The 23,347-nt window shown below is 40.0% G+C and overlaps 1 protein-coding gene across 1 annotated transcript in view; it reads right to left on the reverse strand.

Moving 5' to 3' along the window:
• PLCB4 (phospholipase C beta 4) overlaps nucleotides 1-23,347 on the reverse strand; it is a 362,644-nt gene that overhangs the window by 10,092 nt on the left and 329,205 nt on the right. Inside the window, exons 33-36 of the mRNA XM_045011149.1 lie at nucleotides 18,848-18,963; nucleotides 13,786-13,861; nucleotides 7,595-7,770; nucleotides 2,132-2,233 (exon numbers count right to left, since the gene is read on the reverse strand). Coding sequence (XP_044867084.1) covers nucleotides 2,132-2,233; nucleotides 7,595-7,770; nucleotides 13,786-13,861; nucleotides 18,848-18,963 — 470 coding nt within the window. The remainder of the gene's footprint in view (nucleotides 1-2,131; nucleotides 2,234-7,594; nucleotides 7,771-13,785; nucleotides 13,862-18,847; nucleotides 18,964-23,347) is intronic.

A 23,347-nucleotide genomic window follows, 5' to 3' on the forward strand; every position in this document is an offset into this window, starting at 1 on the left:
TTTATCTCAATACAAGTCTATAAGGCTGTATTTTTGCTCTCAGCATGAATGTCCTTGTCATACATCCCAAGGGTCTTGCAAAACTCTGTGTAGCCTGATTCTGGATCAAGAACCTTATTATATTCTGATCATATTAACTGGCGAGCCTATAACCCATATTATCTAAGCAATAATATTCATCCCCTTAAATCAGGCAACAACATTCAGCCGTATTAAAACACATATTGTTTGCTTGTGCCCAGTTTGAGTCACTGATGCATCTTCTTCCTTATTTACCACTCCCCTAAATTTTTGGGTCATTTGCAAACTTTATTAGTGATGATGTTATGTTTTCTTCAAGGTCATTGATAAAGATGTTAAATAGTATAGGGCCAAGAACCGATCCCGATCCCCAGGGATTCCGCTGGAAACAGACCCGCTCAATTATGGTTCCCTGTTTATAGCTGCATTTTGAGACCTATCATTTAGCCAGTTTTTAATCCATTTAATGTGTGCCATGGAACATTTTATAGTGTTCTAGTTTTTTTAATCAAAATGTTGTGCAGTACCAAGTCAAATGCCTTACAGAAGTCTATTATGTCAACACTATTACCTTTATCAACCAGACTTGTAATCTCATCAAAAAAAGATAAAATTAGTTGGTCAGGATCTATTTTCCATATTTTATAGTTATATAAATAAAAAGAAAGTATGTAACTACTGTTTACATATAATACACATTTGTAAAGTGCCTTTCATGGCAAGAATTCTAATGAGCTGACACAAAATAGTTGAAAGATTTGAATTAGACTAATTGCAAAAGTCTGAAAAAGAGAAGTGTCTTCAGCCTATTTTTATATATAAACACAGCTTAAGTAATTTAATGTCATTAGCAGAAGGTTTTCATAAACCTGGAACATGATTACCAAGGGCTCTGGGAACTGCTGTCTCCAGTATGTACTAGAAATCTGTAAAACTCCACTGCTCATTCAGAAGGAACAAGTTCAAGCCCTAGGATCAAAATAGCCCAATTCAGGGGAGGCAGTAGAAGGTGAAAATGTTCAACTATTTAGCAAGTCCAAAGCCGTATGGAAACCTTGAAGGCTCATGGGAAATCATCATATGAACATTGCTTCTACCCGTGTATTCAGGACACCTTAGATTAAAATGGAATTTTAAAGAGCTACAAAACTGCAGCCCGAACTAGGGGGAAAATGCAAAAAGCTGTCACTGAAATCGGTGCCTCTGGTCTCCCTAGTCTGGAGCTCAGACTTCAGAACTAGGGATGGCTCTCCCAGGTGAGCAGTGAAGACATGCTGACTGGCTTTTTAGCTTCAGATGTGGTCTGGTCTAGTGGGGCTTGGAGCCCCGCGAACAGGGAATATTGGTCAGGTTTCTAAGACCAGTCAGCACCAGGTGAATGAGGAAGCTGTGGTCCAAGGTTGGAGGATCAATACATGAATGATACTACGCTGTCATCAGAAAACAGCCCTAGCTCCTTTACCCCTCACACCTTTCTTTGGCCTCCCCCCACCCCGCCAAGCTGGTTTTCCCCTACTAATCTCACACCTATCCCCTTTTCCCCCCATAACCTTCCCTTCTGCTCCCTCTGGAATGCCTGTTCCATCTCTCATCCCTGCCAGGAGTGGGCAGGGGTGAAGGCCATGGGATGCCTTTTCATTGATCCATTTCCCATTCCCCTAGTAGCGCTACCTCTCCTGCTTCTCGGAACCCGAAGCTAACCCAAAACTCGACCCAAGTCTTCACATTGCCTTCTCAGTGCATCTTAACAACGTGCAAAAGTAACTGTCACAAGTGATACTGCAAAGCATTTAAAGGGGAAAAAATGGATCAGTGAATAAAAACTAAGGTCCTAATTCTAGAAACACTTTCACACACGCGTAACTTTATCCATGTGATTAGTTCCATTGTAGTCAATGGCACTACTCGTTCACTCTTTTGTTAGTGTTTCCAAGACTGGGGCCTAAACTATCTCTCTCTCACACACACACACATGAAACAGTAATTGAAAATATATACAGCATAACAATTAGAAACACAAGCCATTTCCCACACATCAAAGCTTACTTTAGTCAATGTGTGCACAGATCAATCAATTATACCGCCTCTCATAGATGGATCTGACACTTACCTCTCCCTTTCAGCCTTATTTTTGATAGATTTATCCTGGCTTATGGCTTTGCTGTTTTCCATAGAAATTTTAGCCTGGTTGGCACGCATTTCCTTGCTTTCCCTAGGGAAATACGAACAAAATAATTATAAACTGAAATGTGATAGTTAATGGTTGTTAAGGTAGCTTATTGATACCTTTCTATATAATGGCTAAAGTTGTCCCTGAAGTATTAAAGAAGTAGAAAGAACAGACTATATAAAGAATGTCTTCTTCCTACTGGACTGTATGTTTGAACAAGCACTTACAAATCTCAGGAGGATATAAAGAAAACAATTTGAAGGAATGGTTTTAAGCATTTTACACTTTGAATTACACAGGCTACAAAAATACAGTACTGTTTCTGTAGTTTAGAACATTTGACTGAGTAAGAGCTATTATCGGTAATTTAAGAAATGTGACTTGCCTTTTAAAACTGCACAATAAATTTACAAAAACTCTGTGCAGAGAATGTATGAGGAGAGGACGAATAATATTAACATTTGCTAGTTCTGGCATATCTGTCTGATTTTTATGATTTGGTGTTGTAACTCCAGCCTAATTCTGCTTCCACTGAAGTTGATGGAAATTTCACCAGTGACCTCAATGGGAGGAAAGTTAGGCCAGCACTGAGCGTTTTTTTTAAAATGCTACCTAAAGCTCCTATTCTGAGTAAATAATATAAACACAACTTGTTTGCATGAATATTCTAATTTATCTTCGGTAAAGTAATAATAATAAATATTGCAGTAACATCCAAAGGATGCAGCTAGGATCAGGGTCCTATTATGCTTGGTGCTAGACCGCCCACAGGAAGTTATAATTCCTGCCCCATAGACTGTACACTTCAATCTGTAATAATTCTAATCCACTCAAGAATTTATTTGCTTCTAACCAGAGGATCTCAAAGCACTTTATCAACAAAAGACTAATTAAGTTTTACTTTACCCCTGTAGGGTAAGAAGTTTTCTTCTGCATTTTACAGCTGGGCAAACTAATGCACGTATAAGTTAGTCAACTTTCTCAAAGTCACACACGCATTCTGTGGCCGAGCGGCTGCTTTTTCTTTCCCACTGCAATATTTTATTTGTGACACTACAGCCCTCGCCACCTCCATTGACTGACATCAGAGAGGATCAGGACTTGAAGTGAGGAATTGCCGCAGGAATGGATGAGTTCCTACTGCAAGAAATGTTTCACACAAATGTCTTCAGTAACAAACGAGGTCAAGAGAATTAGGTAACCTATGGTATGTGTACATTAGAGACACAATTTTTTCATAGAATCACAGAATATCAGAGTTGGAAGGGACCTCAGGAGGTCATCTAGTCCAACCCCCTGCTCAAAGCAGGACCCATCCCGACAGATTTTTACCCCAGTTCCCTAAATGGCCCCCTCAAGGATTGAACTCACAACCTGGGGTTTAGCAGGCCAATGCTCAAACCACTGAGAGGTATCAGTGACTGTTCAAGTACAGTACAGATAAAAATGATTATACATTAATAGCTGGTATTTTAATTCTTTTGTAAGTACAAAAGGGGAGGAGTCTGACAGGAAAATATTGCTAAATTGCTTGCAGGTAGTGACATACTTCCAGAAAAATCATTTATATTTAAGTTTACTAACTATCCTTTCAATTTCAAATGTTTTATTGTCTGTGAAAGACACTAACTACTAATGAATGTTATTTTACTTTGCACCTTGCTTACTGCCACACATTTTCATTCAACTAAAAGAATATTAATGAAGATGCAGCATTTACTTCTCCAAGGCTTTATATTATGAAACATTTCTTAATGATCAATACAATATCAATACAAAACTCAAAGCAGTGGTATTATAGCAACAATAAGATACAATACAGGCATGTCTCATCTTATGCTGGGGTTACGTTCCGCTGTCAGCACGTAAAGCAAAAATCACGTATAGTCAAAATTACATTGACTGTAATGGCAGGCGGAATCACCGTACTACAGGTACAGTATTGAAACTGTTATTTTTCGTTTTTGTTTTTGTTTTTGTGGACCATGCAAAGCTGAATTTGCGCATGTTAAATGTGCATAAGATAAGACTCGCCTGTATACTTGAGATATTTTTCATTCTATCAAGAGCACTTCTTATGCATACAATCACAATACCTAATAAGTATTTATTTTCTGTCTTAGTTTTGAAAGCACGTAAAAGCACACTGTCTTAACAACAGTTATGGAATAATTCATTTTTTATTTATAGTGCTTTATGGGTTGTTATATAAAATTAATAATTTTATACAGAAAGCCGTTAAGGGGCATAATTCTCCCTATGCTGCAAAATGTAGTATATTGGAAGGCAGTAACATCCACTAATATGTAACCATCTTTATCTTTTCCATGACAACTATGCACAAGCTTAGCTAAGTGCACTGCTGACAAATTGGGAACAAACGAACTGATATTTTAGTATATCAGGAAATACACTTCCCCTTGGAATCAATAGGAATAATTTGTTTCTGGGACTAAGGGTATGTCTTCACTACCGGCTGGATTGGCAGGCAGCGATCGATCCAGCTGGGATCGATTTATTGCATCTAGTCTAGATGCAATAAATCGACCCCCGAGTGCTCTCCTGTCGACTCCTGTACTCCAGCTTGGCGAGAGGCGCGGGCAGAGTTGATGGGAGCAGCAGCAGTTGACTCACCGCGATGAAGACACCACAGTAAGTCGATCTAAGTACATCGACTTCAGCTAAGTTATTCACTTAGCTGAAGCTGCGTAACTTAGATCGACCCCTCCCCAGTGTAGACTAGGGCTTAGAAGATCAGATCAGGCACTGACAGCAAAACATGCTGCCATATGGGATGCAGGTTTGAATCTAAAGCTCATCCCTTGCATTAACATCCAAAGGGCTGGACCAGGATATTATTGTGATAGGTGCTATATCTGCCCCTAGGAAGCTACAGTTCCTGCCCCAGAGAATTTGCAAGCCACTCTGTAATAATTTTGACCCACTCAAAGAATTCTGTGCACATCTCTCTAATGCTTCGAACCTGAGGCTCTCAAAGCACTTTACAAACAAAAGTAATTGAAGTCCACTGAAGTCAATCATATTATCACTATTTTATCCTACTTAATACAATTTGATGCTTTCTGAATACTGCTCCACTCAACTGCTGATCTCTCCCTGTTTAAAAAAAATACTTTTCTTTTTCTCTCTCTCTGACTCATTACTAATACATTTTAGTTAACCTTGCATATATTTTAGTCAGAAATGTCAGTTTGACTCCCAGTTTTTCTAATTTCTCATGTGCTCCAAACACTGTATCTCTAATTCAGTAAAGTTAAATGGACAGAGCCAAAGGCAGCTAGACTTTCCGAGAGCCATCTGAGTTCTCATACCTCCTGGAGCTGGATAGCCCCCCCTGAATGTGCAATGGCAATCTGCAGACTGAAGTTATAAGCATTTTTTGTTTTCTGCTTTCTTCTTTGAATCCGGTCAGTCCAAGCATGAGCTGTAATTGCTTTTTCCACCACGAGTGGAAAACGTTCGACTTTCCAGCAGATATCTGCATCATTTCAGATTACCGAGCTCTCTACTACCACTGTCTTGATAGCTATTCAGCATGTCTCATTACTCCAGTTAATAAAGAGGCTGAAAGAATAGCATGCTGTCAACTGCCCCTTCTGTTCTCAAGATGAGCCTTTATTTATCACGTGTCTTGCTCAGCTGACTCTTGGAGGTTACATATACTTCATGTATATGTAACTGCCAAGGGATGAAGCATGAAGCCCCTTTTGAGCATTATGATCAACGATTTAACATTTCACATTCAAAAGCATTCTGGTTTGTGGACATGCAGGAAAATCCCCAATCTTTATACAAACGGGTTGGATAAAAATCCCTGGGTAAGTGGTGAACACAAAGACAGCAACAAATAAAACTAAAAAGATCTCTAATTTGGATGGCACGGAACATTATTTAAAGTTTACCCATGCACAGAAATCAATGTGTTGTGCTCGGCATCTCTGAAAAAATCAGACCAGCACTTAGAACAGTATGGTACAAATGAAAATGATTTTAAATAAGCAATTCTGTACTAAGAACTTATTTCCAAAGATAATACAGAACCATTCAAATACTATGGAGATGTGAAAATTCTAAATCTAAAGTTATGAACTGTGAAGAAAGGATGAAGAAAGTAAATTTCTATATAGCCTAGGTGACACACGTTTTCTTGGAAAAGATATCTCCCCACCCTGATAACTTTAGCCCAATGTAGATAAGAGAACAAGGGAAGTAGGTATACAAATGAAAATAAAAACATTTCAAAAGAGATTAGAAGAACTATTCCTCCAGGAAAGAAACTATAATTTAGATTAGAAAGCATATACTGGATTACAAAATGGATCAGAAAGCAAGACGATGGATAGCAAAATGGCTTTGTGGGCTGTTCCAACGGCATAACAGAGTACCTCAAAAGCTGTTCTAACTTGGACTAGGGACTGACTTTTTCTCTGCTTGGTCCCAGAACTAGGATCTGTAAAATAATGTCTTTTTAATGTATTTTGTAATACTTTAAAAAGTATCTAATTATAAAATAAATAAACATATTCCTAGACAGCTTGAATAAATGAGCTAATTTGGAGAGTAATAAAGATGAACATATTAAAACCTTTCACTGAGACAATTTCCTCTGTTGGATGGAAGCACATAGGTCTCAGCATGGATTCTGTCTTATGCTAATTATTTCATTCAGGAATTTTGTTAAAATAGAAAATAATCTCAGTTAGCTTTTTTAGATGAGAAGTCATTGAGGCTTTTTGGGCTTCCTACCAGACCAATGCTGAGGAAGGTCCTTTAAAAATAGTATATATTAAGTAAATTCATATGGTTGTGGACTTCCTCACATCATAGATTGTGCAATGAGATAATTCCTCCGCTTCTATTGTTTGTCTGTATAACACTGGGGATGACGCTACTTACCTCCCTTAGTAAAGTGCTTTGAGACCTACTGATGAAAAGTGGTGTATTAGGGATAGGTCATACTATTATTTGCATATCATTTAATTTAAAGTGGACAGTGCAGTTAAATATAAAAGCAATGAGAGTGCTGGCATGCAGCATTGTCTTCGTACTGGAGATTACAACGTGATATTTTATTAAAACAATGTGCAACTGTGAGGTAGTTACACAGAAAAAAAAAGATAATTGTAATGTTTTCACACCCACAGCTCCCATCAACTTCAAAAGGTAGTTGCACATGCTCAGCATCTTTCTGGTTCAGCCCTTTTGAATTCAAGTTCCTTAGCATAAATGGCGTTTTGACAATTTACACCAGCTGAGGATCTGCTCTATTATCCCTCAATTCTTCCTTTGATAACTTATTTGACTGCTATGATGCTATATCCTGATAATCCCGTCACCAGTGCACAGGTTCTCAGGATGCTGAGATGACACTGCTCTGCTCACCTATCATGAGAAAACTTTAGCTGTTGGGTTTGTTGCTCATGAGCGTTAATCAGCAGTTTTTTCAGTAGCTCACACTGCTGACTCAGATGTAAATCACGGATTTCTTGCTCTTCGGCACTGTGGGTGTTGATCATCTCTGACCACTCTTTAGTGTGCTGCGCTACAATTTCTTTTACCTGTGGAGAAAGAACAATGACTATTTTGTCAGTACTTCTCACCATTAAAATATAAAGTCAGTCATTAATGCAGTGAAGATCATTTCAAGATAATTACAAAAATCTTACAAAACTCAACTAAATTGCAAGAACTAAATGACATAAAGCAAACTAAGGAAACTACAGTGTATTATAAACACCAGATATTAAACACACAATAAAATGCACCCCCATTACTAGGGGTCTCTGTTACCCAGCTGCTCTATGTAAAATGACTGAATTAATGCCCTCAATTGTACAACAATTCTTTTTAAAACCTCCTGAAATGTATGCTTCATTATACAACTGCTAAACATTCTTGGCTGCCTCAAAAATATAAAATAAGAAAAATTAGTGGGATGAATTTCTCTAAGGGCTTAAACACAGGCTCTGATTTTGTGGAGAGAATCTTATTCACACAGTCAGTTTTTCAGAGAAATCCTATATTTAATACATCCTGAATCTGTAGCTAGGCTATATAGCTGTGACTTATGCTCATTAAGTCAGCAGGGAATCTGACAAGTATTCTTTTCTTGCTCAGCTCCCAAGACTCACACGAATAATAAGATTAAAGTTTTGGAAAGTTCCCAAGAGACAATGTGAAGAAGTCTAAACCATCAGAGTTGTTATTATAATTGTATATTGTACTCCAATGATTTAGAAAAGTAACTAATAGAAAAAGATATATCTTATTATCCCTTCATAATTAGCTATGCTATTTTGACAAGCTACTCTACTTTTCCATAAATGCACACAAAGTCTCACCAAAAAAATCACCTATTTTCAGGCAGGCCTTTTTTTCAAGTGCTACTATGGAAACTAATAGCCTTTGGGCGTACTTATATGGAAGCTCATCCTGATTCTTCAAATCAAAATTGCCATCACAGAGCTCCCAAGTGAGACTTTGATGCCAATCTCTTCAGGAGCACGTACCCCCAAGACGTACTTCCTCGCAAACGTATTTTAGGCAGGTGACCCACAGTCAGATGCATACAGCTGAACAGGCTTTTTCAGTGCACTGAGAGCGAAACAACAAATGTCAGAGAGACGTTCTAGGGAGCAAAGCACCTCTCAAGGCAACCAGTGCCTAGACTCTCTACCAAAGGTACAAGCAAACAAAGAATATGTTGTGTGTTAAGAACTGGATTCCTCATTGATAATGAAGAGCTACCTGCCTTTTCCAAGCTAGGCTGGTATCTAATCTACCTAAAAGCTAGTCTCACTTAGAGTTTGGCTTTTTTCAGCTGGCAGGAAACAGAAGCCTTTGGAAGCAGGAGTTTGCTCAGACTAATACAGTGAGGGCTCCCATTAAACAAGGTACTTAAGCACGAGAATAACTTTAAGCATGGGAGTAGCCTCACTGACGTCAATGGGACTCTTCACGAGGTTAATGTTATGGTAGCATTCAGGTCAGGGACGGCTCCAAGCACCAGCCCAGCAAGCAGGTGCTTGGGGCGGCCAGTTGTGAGGGGCGGCACAACTGGCTCTTCGGCGGCGGGTCCCTCAGTCCCTCTCGGAGTGAAGGACCTGCCGCCGAATTGCCGCCGAAGACTGAAGCGGCAGTGGTCGAGCTGCAGATTGCGATGGCGGGTTGCTTTTTTAAAATTTTTTTTTGCTGCTTGGGGCGGCAAAAATCCTGGAGCTGGCCCTGGTTCAGGTATCTTACTAAGTTGGGACCTAGATGCAGAGGAGCGAACCTTATGGGAAACAGCCCGTGGGAAGAAAGCCTTTATTGACAGGCTCCCACAATAATACTGATGTCCGAACCAGAACATACTGGGTATTAGGAAGGGAGCTGAACATACGCATGGAAATAACCAGAAAACATTTATGCTTTTTGGATGGGATTTTCAAAAGGGCTCAGTGTTGGCCTAACGCTGCTCACATGGCAACCAATGGGAGTTTTACCGTTGACTTCAATGGCAGTGGAGTTAGGCCAACACCGACATCTTGGAAAAATTCTACCCTTTATGTTTACATCAATGTACAAGATGGGATCAGCCCCATCTATGTAGATGAAGACCCAATAATGCCTAAGCTAGCTAGCGGCTCAATGAGCGAGGAAGAATTACAAGTGAGTGAAACCATGTCAGAAGCAGGTGCATATGCTCAGAAGATGTCTCTGATCATAATGTTAGAAAGCATAGTTTTACTTTGGTTTTTAAAAAGATCAGCACTCTGAGAAGACACAGGTAGTAGGGGAGACAGGATAATGAGGCTTCCTGAGTCCCCACCGCTTTGCCTTCCTGCACAGGTGCCATCCATATTATTCCATATATGCCGCTGCAGTTGTAATGGCCTTGCCAATGGGGTAGAGCCGCTGGGTGCTGCACCCTTTCAAAAGTTGGTACAGTCCTGGAGAGAACCGAGCCAGGGTTGGCCAGAATTTCTCCTTCATTTCTTCCTGCAGTGTGACTCCCCCACATGGTACCCAGGACAGACCTGGGCCTTGAAGGCACAATCTCCATATTAGGGGTCTGAGTCTCATTTACACTAAATCCACATTACATTGCTTTAGCAGCACAAACAGGCATTAGAGAGGATGTAAATATAATTTACTCCCATATTTAGGTTCCGCTTTACACTGCCAGAGCAGTGTAAAATGGCCTTAGTATAAATAAGAATCAGGCTCAAGGTGTCCAACTTAGAAATACACCTCTACCTCGATATAACGCTGTCCTCGGGAGCCAAAAAATCTTATTGCATTATAGGTGAAACCGCGTTATATCGAACTTGATTTGATCCGTCGGCGCGTGCAGCCCTGCCCCCCCGGAGCGCTGCTTTACCACGTTATATCCAAATTCGTGTTATGTCGGGTGGCGTTATAGCGGGGTAGACGTGTATCTTGAAAAACCAAATGATAAATGCAAACACTGGAAATCCTGGGGAAAGCAAGTACTGTTTGACTTAGTGAAAAAGAGCCTCTAGAGAACCAAATAAGCACAGAAAAGCAAAGAATTCTAGGTTCTCTGGAAAGGAAGGAAAGAGATGAGTGGCTACATATATTACAGAGGAACACAAAGGAGGAAATCCTGTATACTGAACAGACATTCTAATACCAATGAAGAAACCAACAGAGCTTAGACAGATAAGCAAGATTATTATTCAAGTGCTTGATCTGGAGAGAGATGCAAAGCATTAATTACTTGGCCTTAAAATAAGCATGCAGCCTAAAAGATAGGTAGTGCTCCTGGTAAAACAAGCCTCTCTGAAACCATCTCTTTGACTGTCCTGCAAAGCTGAGAGGTAGATTTCAAGTAAAGGATAACATATCCTGGGATGAAGAGAAATCTGTCAGGCAGAAGTGAATGTGAGAAGATTTGAAATCCCACCTTTCATCTGCTTCCATGTATGTCTAGAGAGACTCAAATCTTCATACAGAACTTTCAGTAACATTAACATTTTTTCTTCTTTCCCTTGCCTCCTTTTCTTGCTAGATATTAGGAATCTAGTTTTCCAACACAGGAATGTATCTTGCATCTACAAAGCTAGATGTGTGCAAAGTATGCATTTGTGCATTCAAAACAAAACGAGCGTTTCATGTCAAACGTGGCCTGGATTTGTACCCACGACATAGAGGAGCAAGTCTCTGTAGACCATTACCACTGATAATGGGCATAGCTGCATGGTATTTAAGTTTTCTTTACACATCTTGTGCCATGGGGATGATGCACATCTGACACATGTTGGATTAATCCTAGGAGCTCACTAATCCGATGAGCTCACTTGATCTTAAAATCAATGGGTCAAATGGTGAGAGGTTTCTGAATAGCTGCTGAGTATCTACAACTCCCACTGAATTCAACAGGAACTGTATGAATTCGACATCTCTCAGGATTTTCCAACATAATTTCTATCTGCATAGCTGTACTCTGTTGGGAGTAGAAGAAATCTACATTTCCATTTGGTCTGGAGCAAACCACCCAGGTGGGATACAAGCGAAAGCCAGCATCAAAGTGTTCTGTGGGATCAGTAAAGCCACAAAGGATGGAAGTTTCAAAGGAGCTCAAGCTTAGGGTCCTTTGACAATCCCAACCTAAAGCTAGACATGGAGAAGCAAGCAAGCCATCTGTTTTGGGGACGGATTACGCATTTGACAGGATCTGTTTGGAAGTGGGGCATTTTAAAAGGACATACCCTAATATCCAAATCAGTTTGTGGGAAGGGAAAAAAAAAATCATCAGTCAGACTCATTGGAAGTAGAAGGTTAGTGAACACTTAAATGTCCATGTAGATTAGAAACAATTTTGGACAGCTGAGGTCACATCAAAGACTCTTCTATTCTGTAAAGCTTTAAGGTTTTACACTTTGCTTTGTATTTACGCTTACTGCCTAACTTGCAATGCTCTCTCTAGGGTTGTTAGCCACACTGATTTTTATAACTAGCTTCTCTTTTATCAATCTGCCAGTACAATCCGTTTTTATTTCAGACAGTGGCTCTGACATTTCCTATTGTGGCTACGTTGTTAAGATTGCCACTTTCTGATACTCTCCTTTCCCTAGACCAACCTCACAACTTCCCTGCAGCAAACTACGGCCCTTGAGCTGTGGCGCTCAGGAGGTGCAACCAGAATGGAGGAGGGGGAGTTTTAGCTGTCTTTGTATCAGACACCAGGCTCCGCTGGATACAATTTAGAGCAAGCCCGAGTGGTTTCCTACAGTTGCCTATGGGCTACTCTACCGACCGTATGGAACTGGAGCACAGTACACTCTAGTCATGCTTCCTCTGGCTGCCAGTTTACCCCTCATCTTCAACCTGCCTCTATCCACCTAGGCAAATAAGGTGATGGGGAGCACATAGCACTCTTCCACCAGCCCTACGCATCCAGGGAAAACACATTTTGCCTAGGGCATTACCCTTTTTCACCAACAGAGTGACATAAACATGCTGCAGAAGTAGAGAAAACTAGAATCGACGTGTCCTGGTTACATGAATGTGATATTAGGGACAACAGGATGAAAGTGAGCTTGTCTTAGTCTGCTTAATACTGCGGCTTGGTTACCTCTCCCATGCAGTATCTGTGGTGTTTGATGCCTCTCCCTGTGTGTAAGACTTTACATGTATTAGGTAAAAATCCCCTGTTGTTTTCAATCTCCTCTACTATAATCTCTCTGGGTCATTTTGCAGCTGGTTCTATCCTACAGTGTATTTGCTATTCCTCTAACTTTCACATCAACCGCAAACCTGACAGCAGTTCAAATGGCACCAGAGAAATCTTTGACAAAGTAGTACAGGAAGCAACTGAGCAAAGTGCTGAATGAGGATTTGCTAATTGGTCAAGAAATCTCTGGACATACTTGATAAGTTCTATCCTGCACCGCAACTAGCATGAAGACTGACAATGTTTTACCTCTGCAAGGGAGCCGCTCCATGCAACCCTTGAAAATGGTCCATGACTATAGCTTAAGAACAACTGATTTAAAGAACAACTGGGACTGGATCTTGGGTGCTGTTATTTGGGGACAGGCAACTTGGAGAAAGCAACTGATTCACCTCAGGAGGAGAAGTATGAAGTAACAAAGTAGTACATATGATGCAAATGGGATGGGCCCAGGAGAGAGACAGTGAGGGCACAGGGAGAGTCAGGTGTCTGGCAGGGTTTTGGACAAGGTGACACTGATGTAAAACTAACAAGCGGCTAATTCCATTTACCTACATATTTTTGGTGGCAAAATTCAATTCCAATTTTCACATAGCACATTTTCCTCTGTTGTCCGCATAGCCGAAACGACTATAAAATGACCAAACATTTTTGTTTCACATGGAAACAAAACTAAGAACATGATATTCTCTTCAAAAATTGTTAAGATCAGGAAATGGATTTTGCTCTTTTTGAATAAAAAAACCAAAAGCTTTTAGACACCGAGTTACTCCCATTCTTTTCTGCATGTCATTATTGCTGAAAATCATTCACATGCTTTCATAAAAATAAACTACCATTTGGGTCTCCAATGATCTCAAATGTTGCATGTGTTAACACTGGCATGTTTTCTTACCTTAGATTTGTGATCGGATGTTAATGCCTGAATTTTAATTTCAGTTTCTTTCTTCATTTCAAGACAATTACTTCCTCTAAAAAAGCAAAATTGCAAATGTGTGCCACAAGTTAAATATCTTCCCATCCAGTCAGCTTATACTAATGAATAGGTTAGTCAATGATGAAGTACTGTAGTGTATTGGAATGAAATTATTTCTTCTAGCAATTTATTCACACCTTACAAATATTATCGGCTTACCGATCATGCAATTCAAACACACTTCACCTGTTATTTCTAGAGGGGACCCACAATTATTCAATTACTAAGGATATGTCAGCAAGTCCATTTATGATGCTGGTTTCTTTTTTAGCCAATAAAATTAATCTTCAGCCTGAAAACCTGCAAACAGATTCACCGCCTAGGTATGATTTTTGTTTTGTTTCTTTTAAAGCCAATTTTGCTACCTTTTGGTTTGAGGCATGAAAAATGTATCTTGAGTTCTAGTTTCCATTGTGATTTCTGCATCTTTAGCAGAAAAAGGTTTATTGTCAAGTCCAGCTACCTACAGCGAGTGCCGCGCTGCAGCAAAGCTGAAATGACTGCAAGGATTGGTCTTCATACCCATGTGCCATGAAAGAGGATCTGCACAGCCAAACAGGCCAGTGTGGAGTGGCTGGCACAGATCCCATGCCATTACATTCGGGTTTTTGGAGCTGAACTTTGCATGGGTCCAACAGCACCAAATCCTCACACAGACTCTGATCCTGCAACAGAATGCATATAGCAGGACCGTGGCACCCACGTGGAACCGGGTTAAAGTTAATAGGGCTCTGTGTGGGTGGCAAGGGTCTTCTGATATTGTAGGGGCACCACAGGCTGGAAGAATAGGTGCAAAGGGGCTATGCTGCCACTCAATAACTTGCCTGGGGGGGGTGGGTAGAAGAGTGATGAAATTCCACCCTCCCACAGCAGTTCTCTTCACAAATCTCAGTTACTTGGACTTTGTTCTGAGAGAGGTAGCAGCATACAGTGTAAGATCACAAGTTCCAGTACAGCACCAAGAAAGCTTTCAATTAAAGTCTTACAAGAGTCAGTAAATTCTCAAGCCATCCTTCAAACCCCGACCTATCGTGCCCTTTTTTGCAGCGAAAGGTTCTTAGAACAGCATGCAAATTCACACCAAACTTCCTGGCCTTTTTGTTTTGGTTTTAGAACAAATCTGTATTTCAATGGACTATATTTTTGTTTCACTTTTTGTGCAGCCCCTTTAAAAAAAATTCTCATCAGATCCATAGTTGGTGTAAATCAGCATGATTTCACTGTTGCTGAGTGGAATGACACTGATTTGTACTAGCTGAAGATTTGCCCCAATTAAATTGTTTATTGCTTGGCTGAAATTAATCACAGTCCTGGAAATGGAGCTTGATAAAAAAATATGCCAGTTTTAAAGCCTATTTTAATATCAAAGTGCTGCTAACTTATGGAAATGAGCAGAAAGCTTTATCCTCAAATGTTCCTAGGGAAGTTTATGTTGGAAATACAAGGAGTGATGTGCTTTGTGTTTCCTATGGGCCACCGTGAGGATTAATCACTGATTTGCTTGTTGCAGCAAGGAAGGTTTTGCATAGATTTCTGCCATAGGTTTGATATTCTGGAAAGTCCTATAGAGCTATAGGGACAGTTACATCAGACTAAATCTGAAATGTCATTGGCTGCAGCAAAGTTACTTTTGTTTTACACTGGTGTAAATGAGTTCAGGATCTAGCCACGATATAGCTTAAAGCTTTTTATGCTTTATGAAGATGACCTCCCACTCAGGAGGATCAAACAGATTTATTCAAAGACCCACCGATCAGTAAAATTTCCAAAATCCCAATAGTCAGTACCAATTGTTTATTCCATTTTTAAAAGTAGCATTCAATCTGTGGTGAGGGAATGCTAAAATTGGCTGAACATAATCATCCACTTCTGTATTGTCAAAATGTATGTAAGCTTTAGGTTATATAGTTCTAAATGTGAACAAATTCCCTTACAACAATCCCACCCCATGCCACAACTTTACTTACACACACACATGTACGTCCTACAGTTTGGATCCTGGACATCCCTGGTAATCCAGGACTGTCCTTGGGTCCCCCTCAACCACATTTCAGAGTTGGAACATGAGCACACAAGCTCCCCCGACTGTGAGATTTATGAGCATGTATGGCATTTGTAGTGCACATCTGAACTACGCGCTCAAGTGCACAGGGAACTAAATCCTGTCCATCTGTCAGTGAATGAAGCTGTAATTAATTTTTTTCCTGAAAATTATGTAGCTGACAGACACGTCATGACATGTGGGAAATACATTAGAAAAAAACTACATGTAAGCATCACAAAACATGAATGGAGACCATATTATATATCTATCAGGAAGGCATTTTTGCCTTTTTGATGAAGTATGCACCAAATTCAAATTGAACTCCTTTAATTTTTTTAATTTATTTTAAATTAATGTATTGCATGTGGAAGTTGCTAGAATGACAGCAATGGAAACCAAATACATTATTTAGCCAATGAACCAGAGCCCATACTCAGCACAGCACCTAAGCACATGCCTAAAAAGCTAAGCATGTGCTTAAGTTCCACTGGCTGTGCTTACGTTTAAGGAGGTGCTTAAATGTACCGTGGAACAGAGATGGATTTAAGCATGTGCTTGAGATCCTGGCTGAATCTGGGCTCAGTACAGCACAAATAGTGACAGTGTCAACTTCCCTCTGAACTATCCCCTCAGTGTACCTTGATCCAGATGTGAAGGATCCACTTTTAAACCAAAATCTGTGCACATATAGCACATTGGCCTGTCTGTTAAAACTGGCAAGAACGCATACAGATATAATAGTTTATATGATAGGGACATCTATCCACTAGAGATTAGAGAACGGTTCTTTCCCCTTGCACCACAGAATAGCCACCAGATGGTGGCTTTTGGTCATTCATGACTTGGGATGGAGTCAAGCTGGTGACAAGTAAGTGGTTGTGTCCCAACATGAACCCCGCCGAGGCCATCTACTCCTTTATTTACACTTAAGACTTTCGTTTATTTTTATTTTTAAATCTTTTAGTTTTCCAAAGCACGGACCAATACTATCAGAAATCTTCAGGAGGCCCTGAGAGCAGAGAAGTGTTATGAATGCCAGTGGAAACTTGCAGTGATCTAATTTAGATACAGGCAGCAACCTAAGTGAGGTGAAACCGGGATGAGTTATCATCCTATTCACCCATTCTCAGGTCATCGTAAGAGGTCTTACACAAAGGTTTTCACTGATTGTTAATGCAGTCATGGACAGTTATTACCACATTTAAATCTGATATCTGCCTTTGTTTATTTGCTGTTTTGCCTAGACGTAGAAGAGCGGGAAGACCGAACTCTTCTCAGACCAATGTTAATGCTGATTCATAAATCTTCTGGCTCAAGGTTCTCAAAATGCAGAACAGGTGTAAGACTTTCTCCCTGTAAGGCAGATACAGTATAACTTCTATGGTGCTCAGTTTGTCACTAATGGTGCAAGGAATAAATACCCCCTCTGCCATCTTAATTATAATCCCAGTTCACAGCTGCAATCTCTTTAGCCATGTGCTGCAATTTCGTCAACTGAAATGAGCTTCTCCTGTTTCACCAGCTCTCCTTGTAATCAGAGTGTAGCTAATACTTCAGGTGATCTGTTTGCAATATTAGGATTGTTTCTGGAAGTGCTGCTCAGCCTAAGAAATATTTGGGTCCTGATAATGGTTGTCTTTCCTTCGAGTAAAAACAGCTCAAGGTACACTTTGGAAGAATTCGTGTAGCCTTTTCATAACTTATTGTGGAGAATTCTTGTTACCTCTTTTGCTTCAGAGACTGCTACTTCTAATAAGAGTTTTGTTTAATATCATTTCAGGCACACACACATATTACTGTTCATCCAAATACTACATAAAACACAGTAAAGTATTTATGAAAGAACCCATCGCCAAAAAGGCACCTGAGCTCAATACGGCAAATAATTCTCTAAGAGACTGGACCCAACAGCGCAGTTGCATATCCTTTAGCATCAGCCCAATATTAATAATTTAATATTATTTTATTAAATTTATTGGGAGGCAGAGAGTGGAGTCATTCCAGGATCAGGGAAATGTTGTTACAAACCATTAATACTAACTGCTAATATAATTCTTTATTCTACTAAGAAACTAATTCCTGCTTTTCGGGGGTCACAGGTTAACTGTAAGACTAATAGTACAATATTGTTATTTAATCAAAAAGGGACTGTGGGGGTTAGATGTCAGCAACAGGGGGAAAACAGGAGAAGCAGCTACAAGATAAAGAGCTAGCAATCGGAGAACAGCAGGAACCTGGAAATTATAGAAACCTCTAGGTTCTGCCTATTAGGACCGCAAGAGACAAATTTTATGAATTGTGATGAAGATATTCCAGTAACTTCAGGAGCAATTAAGAACAGCATATAGCCAATGGGTCAGATCCTATGCTAGCACAAATTGAGGTAGCTTCACTGCCATCACAGAAGCCAATTTGTAACCAGCTGGGAATGAAAGAATATTTACAGTTCCTGTGTTGTCTTGAGAGGAACCTTTTCTAGATGACAGTAAAGCAGAACCTATTATTTGATTTGAGCTTCCTTCTACAAAGTTCAAGATTAATACACCAATTGTTTTCCAAGACCAAATTGTGATGGAAGTCTGATGATGTTATTCACAGAGGTTCTCAGCCTGCTCTCATTGAAACCAATGGTAAAACTCCCATTGGTCTCAATGAGAGCAAGGGCAGGCCCATGGAGACTGAACATCTGATCTGATTAATTTGTTTTAATGTCACGGGTGGAGAAAATAGAGGACTCCAGTAAGGCAAAGCAAGTACAATGCTTAGGGCCCAATCCTTAAATCCTCATGCAGATTAAATTTATATTGACTGAGGAGGGCTGGGTCGGGCTGCTGTAAGTTAAATATAAATTACTTTTCTAGTAATATTTTGTTCCAGACAGTAAAAGCATAAAAATCTGTTTTGATTCTTATAAAACATTTTAAAATAATATCTTACCCCTTCTTCTTGCTTGCCTTCTCTAACATTTTCTCATAAGATAACTTTTCTTTATCATACTGTGCCACTATTTTGTCAACTTGTGTGCAGTGCAACTTCTGCATAGCGCTGTGCTCCTGGAAAACAGTAGGACCTTACAATTAGGTTGCTGGACTTTTAATGTTTCATTTTCTTATAGTGGATAATATCAGTGTATGAACAAATATGTCTGGCACTGTATTTAATCCCTTTTAGCTGCCTGGTACCAAGGGGTCTAGATCTCCCACAGTAAATGAAAAGCCTTTCTTCTCAGTGCACGTTGTAGGAAAATCTGTCGTGGCACAGTGCTAATATCCTGAAAATATGGTACACAGCTACCATAAACCAAATAACTTTATGGAAAAAATGCCAACTGGTAATATCTATAATTGGTAATATCTCTATCTAGAACTATATCTTTCTGGAATAAATGATCACTTAAATGCAGTGCAGTAATAAGATTTATGAACTCAGATCAGGTATCATACAAAGATTCTGGAACCCTGGGGAACACAAAAAAATAACAGCCCCCCCCCCAAATACTCTAGACTGAACACAGCGCCAGATCTTCAGCTGGTGTAAATCACGTAGCTCAACTGGAGTCAATACAAATTTACACCGGCTGAGGATCTGGTCCAGAAGTCTAGTGACACTGGGTATTTTGTCCTAGCAAAGGTTCATCGTGCAGAAGCTGGTTTCTTATTCCAAGTGACTTTAAGCTACGCAATAGGGCCATCAAATATATATTTAGTTAGCGGCAATGGACTATTTGTGTTTTTCTTTCCGGCCTTCCCCAGGCACAAACTAGTCATAAAGGGCCCGATTCTGATCTATATCGCACCAGTGCAATTCCACTGATTTCAATGGAGTTACACCTGATTTACACTAGTGTAAAGGGGGAAACAATTTTCCGCATGGGAATAAAAGGTTAATTATGTACACACATATTACATACACAGGTCCACCTCTTAAAAAAAACCTCTGTTTCAGAAGTAATACTCCTAACTTAATGCTTGTGTGTCCTGGCTCTGCACTGGCCTGAAACTCATAAGCCATTTTAGTCACCCTTCCTTATGAAACATTCTCATTATTCTTCAGATACCTGGCTGCCAGTGATGGTATGAAAATATTGAGCATACACTGCAATAAGGAATTCTGTTGTTTTAATTATTTTATTAACATACTGTAGCCCTAGATTTTATCTGATCTTGACAAAAAGGTCTCGTATTAACTGTTATGGTTTAGTTTACTGTGGGAAATGTAAGCAGATCACATTTTACATTAAAAATGATCAGGATTTTTTTGGTCTGTTTTAATTTAGTTTCACTAGACATTCTGAATTGACACTTCTGCTCTATACCATAGGCTTCGTTGCTACTATTTCACATATATCACAACAACCGACTCATCCATGTAGTTCCTTTTAAAAATACCACCGAAAGAATTTCACCTCCACTTTAACAAATGCTACAACGCTTTGCAAAGCTTGCATTAGAACGTAAACCTGAATTCCAGCATCTGCTATCCACCCTCTGGGCAATAACATCTACAGCTCCTGCAATTTCTATTCAGAAGGAGGCTCTGAGCTCTCTGTTCTGCAGAGAATCAAAGGAAAAAAATGGACCCCATCAGCATCAGAAAGATGTCAGCTTCAGCAGGGAATACACAGGCTCATTAGCAATCTAAGAGAAGCTGCAAGCAGTGAAAAGGATGAAGCACTAGACAGCCACAGGTGAATTGTCTGATATATTTAATTACTAAAGTGACACACTCTTCCCCAGATAAACGGAACAGTACAATTCTTGATATAAAAGACTAAGCATAATTATCTGAAATTATATGCCATCTGTACACTTGTCCTGCATTTCTGCATGAAACTGGGAAAAGGAGACAATATTCTGTGCTGAAATCCTGCTTTATTTAGGGACCATACAGAACCTCCCTATCACAACCTAATTTTATTCTTCTCTCAGTACTCATCTTTATCCAAGATATTATATTCCCTGAAATGTTGTATTCAACAGAAAGCTATTTCGGATAGATAACCAACTGGGCTGTGTTTTCTTTGTGGACACATGCTCATCACAAATTGTTTCATGAAACAGCCATTTAGTTTGAATGCACACAAACAAATGCAGCTAAAAAGGAAGAAACTATAAAGCTGTGTGTGCTGGGAAACTGTCATGTCTGCCTGTGCTATCCAAGTAGTTGGGTGATGCTTAGCTAGCAGACCAGAGACAGCAAGAGATCACTGGAGAGAAGTCGGACGACACTGGAGAGGAGTGAAGCCAGCTGATTGATGGGGGATAGCTCGGTCTGGTTTGCTGTTCATGTTGGTGCTGGCTGTTTCTAAGGGTAGCAGCGCAGCCCTCAGTTGTTTATTAGAGCATCTGAAGCATTTTTCTTAATTCTCTTTTGTGATGCATGTGTGCAGATGGTCGCCTCCTCCTCCTGCACTTCATTCACCCTTTCATCCCCCTCCTTCATCCGCCACCTCTGGCTATCTTCTGAGCTTTCCTCAGCTCCTGCTGCGACCTGAGAATTAACTATTCATTTCTCCTCTCATCCCCTTCTTTCCTCACAAGGTTGTTGCTGAACTCTCAAGTTTTGCCTTTCTGAGTCCCTTGACAAAGCATTGATGATGTAAAGTAGCTTTAAGTGGAAAAAAACGTAGTCCACATGAGCAAGTTCCTCCTTGTGATTTGGGGATGTTTGTGGGGAAGGAGGAAGCAGAAAAAAAAATAAAGATTGTAGGTTGGAAAATGTTGTGACGTATCTGCCCAACTGTGCTTTTGTGGGACATAACTTACTGGCATCCATTGTGTCAAATGTTCTTGAATTTTCTGAATCATGCTATGAAATGACTGCACTTTATTTAAAGTGGCAATATTTCACCCTAGCCCCATTGCTCTGTTTAGCTGCTGGGCCCACAACGGGATGAGCCTAATGGTAAGAACATTTTTAAATGCCCATTTCCTCTTTTAACTTTGATTTCTGGCACTTAGCACAATGGTATGCACTGAATTTGTTAACGCTAACTCGGAGAACAGAGCCATTGCAAGTAGCGGTGCAGCTCTGGGAGAGTCCCTTTGCGACTATTTTTTCTTATCTTTAGAAGGGCATTTCTGAGCCTGAAGCCACCTTCATAAATGGGGAATGTAAAAAACTGATAATCAAGCCTGATACACACGTAATAGCCACAAGAGTGAATTTTTATGGGCCATGTGGAAAAGTAGCCCTTCTGCTTTATTTGACAATACCCAGGCTCTGAGTTAAATGCATCTTTAATCTGCATCTCCAAAAAAACTACAGAGGAACATTCTGAAGAATAAACTTAATGCAGCACAGTAGCTTGTACCATGGTCTTTTCATCCCTAGAATGCGTCGCCTCACCAGGATCATCATCTTCCCTTGCCTCCTGTTTTGATCCTTTATCTTTGAGTTCACACACAACTGGTTCCTCAAAGCAACTTGTCCTCTTCTCACAGCTGGATGAGAGGTGAGAGCTCTCCAATAACCACATAGGTGCAGCCAGAAAATTTTACCCCCAATGTAAGCCCAATTTTTCTGGGTAGGTCTGCCTTTCTGACCTGGAGTCACAAAATCATCATTTGATAATAGTTCCTCAAACTTCTGACATGGCTTGGCACGTCTCAGTTTGTGAGTTTTGTCTGGAGCCTTCCTGTACATTGATTGACTGCAGAAAATGCAACATAGCTCCGCAGGGCCTGACAAATTCACTCCAGATTGCAATCAAAGTTCTTACATTGGACTCTGTCCAAATGACTGATGATCCATCTCAGATGGTGAATATGAATGTTCAGTGATCCAAGAGAAGCAGAGGCTGACCATCAGGTATGTACCATGGCTTCCGCCAGGCTCTGGATACACCAGCATGGCTCTTTTCTGTTACATATATAGACGTAGAAATCATTGCTCTATCAGCTGCATAGCGTAAAGTACGGAGAATGTTGGGAGACAAAGCACTGCATCTAAGGTATCGCACACTATGGGACTGCCAGTCACAGGGAGAACTGGGAGGAAGGACGACTAGCTAAAATGGCTTAGCTGACATAGGTCTGATTACACTAGAGATAACTGTTACATCCACAGCTGTTGTCAAGACTAGGTCCCAAGAAAAACTCCAAGTCAGTTTTACAGTATAGTTCAAACACTGCTCGTAAATGTAACGTGTATGGAGGCAAACAAAGTTTCAAGTGGAAATATGTTCTCGACTGGTTAGCAGTACATTTGGCAACACCCGATGCAGGTATAGCATAAATCTCTGGTTCAGGATTTTCTGAATCCTCTGTCATTTTAATTTCACTCTTTTCTTTTAGAAACAAAGATACTAAAAAATTACATATTGCTGATCAAACTCCAAATACTAGCCAGTAATACAGTTCAAATATGGCTTTCATAGGCAAAAGGATTTTACTAGCTACTTTGCCTGTCAACATAAGCCACATGGTAAATACCACT

The sequence above is a fragment of the Mauremys mutica genome, chromosome 3 (assembly GCF_020497125.1).
Source record: "Mauremys mutica isolate MM-2020 ecotype Southern chromosome 3, ASM2049712v1, whole genome shotgun sequence".
Taxonomy (NCBI): domain Eukaryota; kingdom Metazoa; phylum Chordata; order Testudines; family Geoemydidae; genus Mauremys; species Mauremys mutica.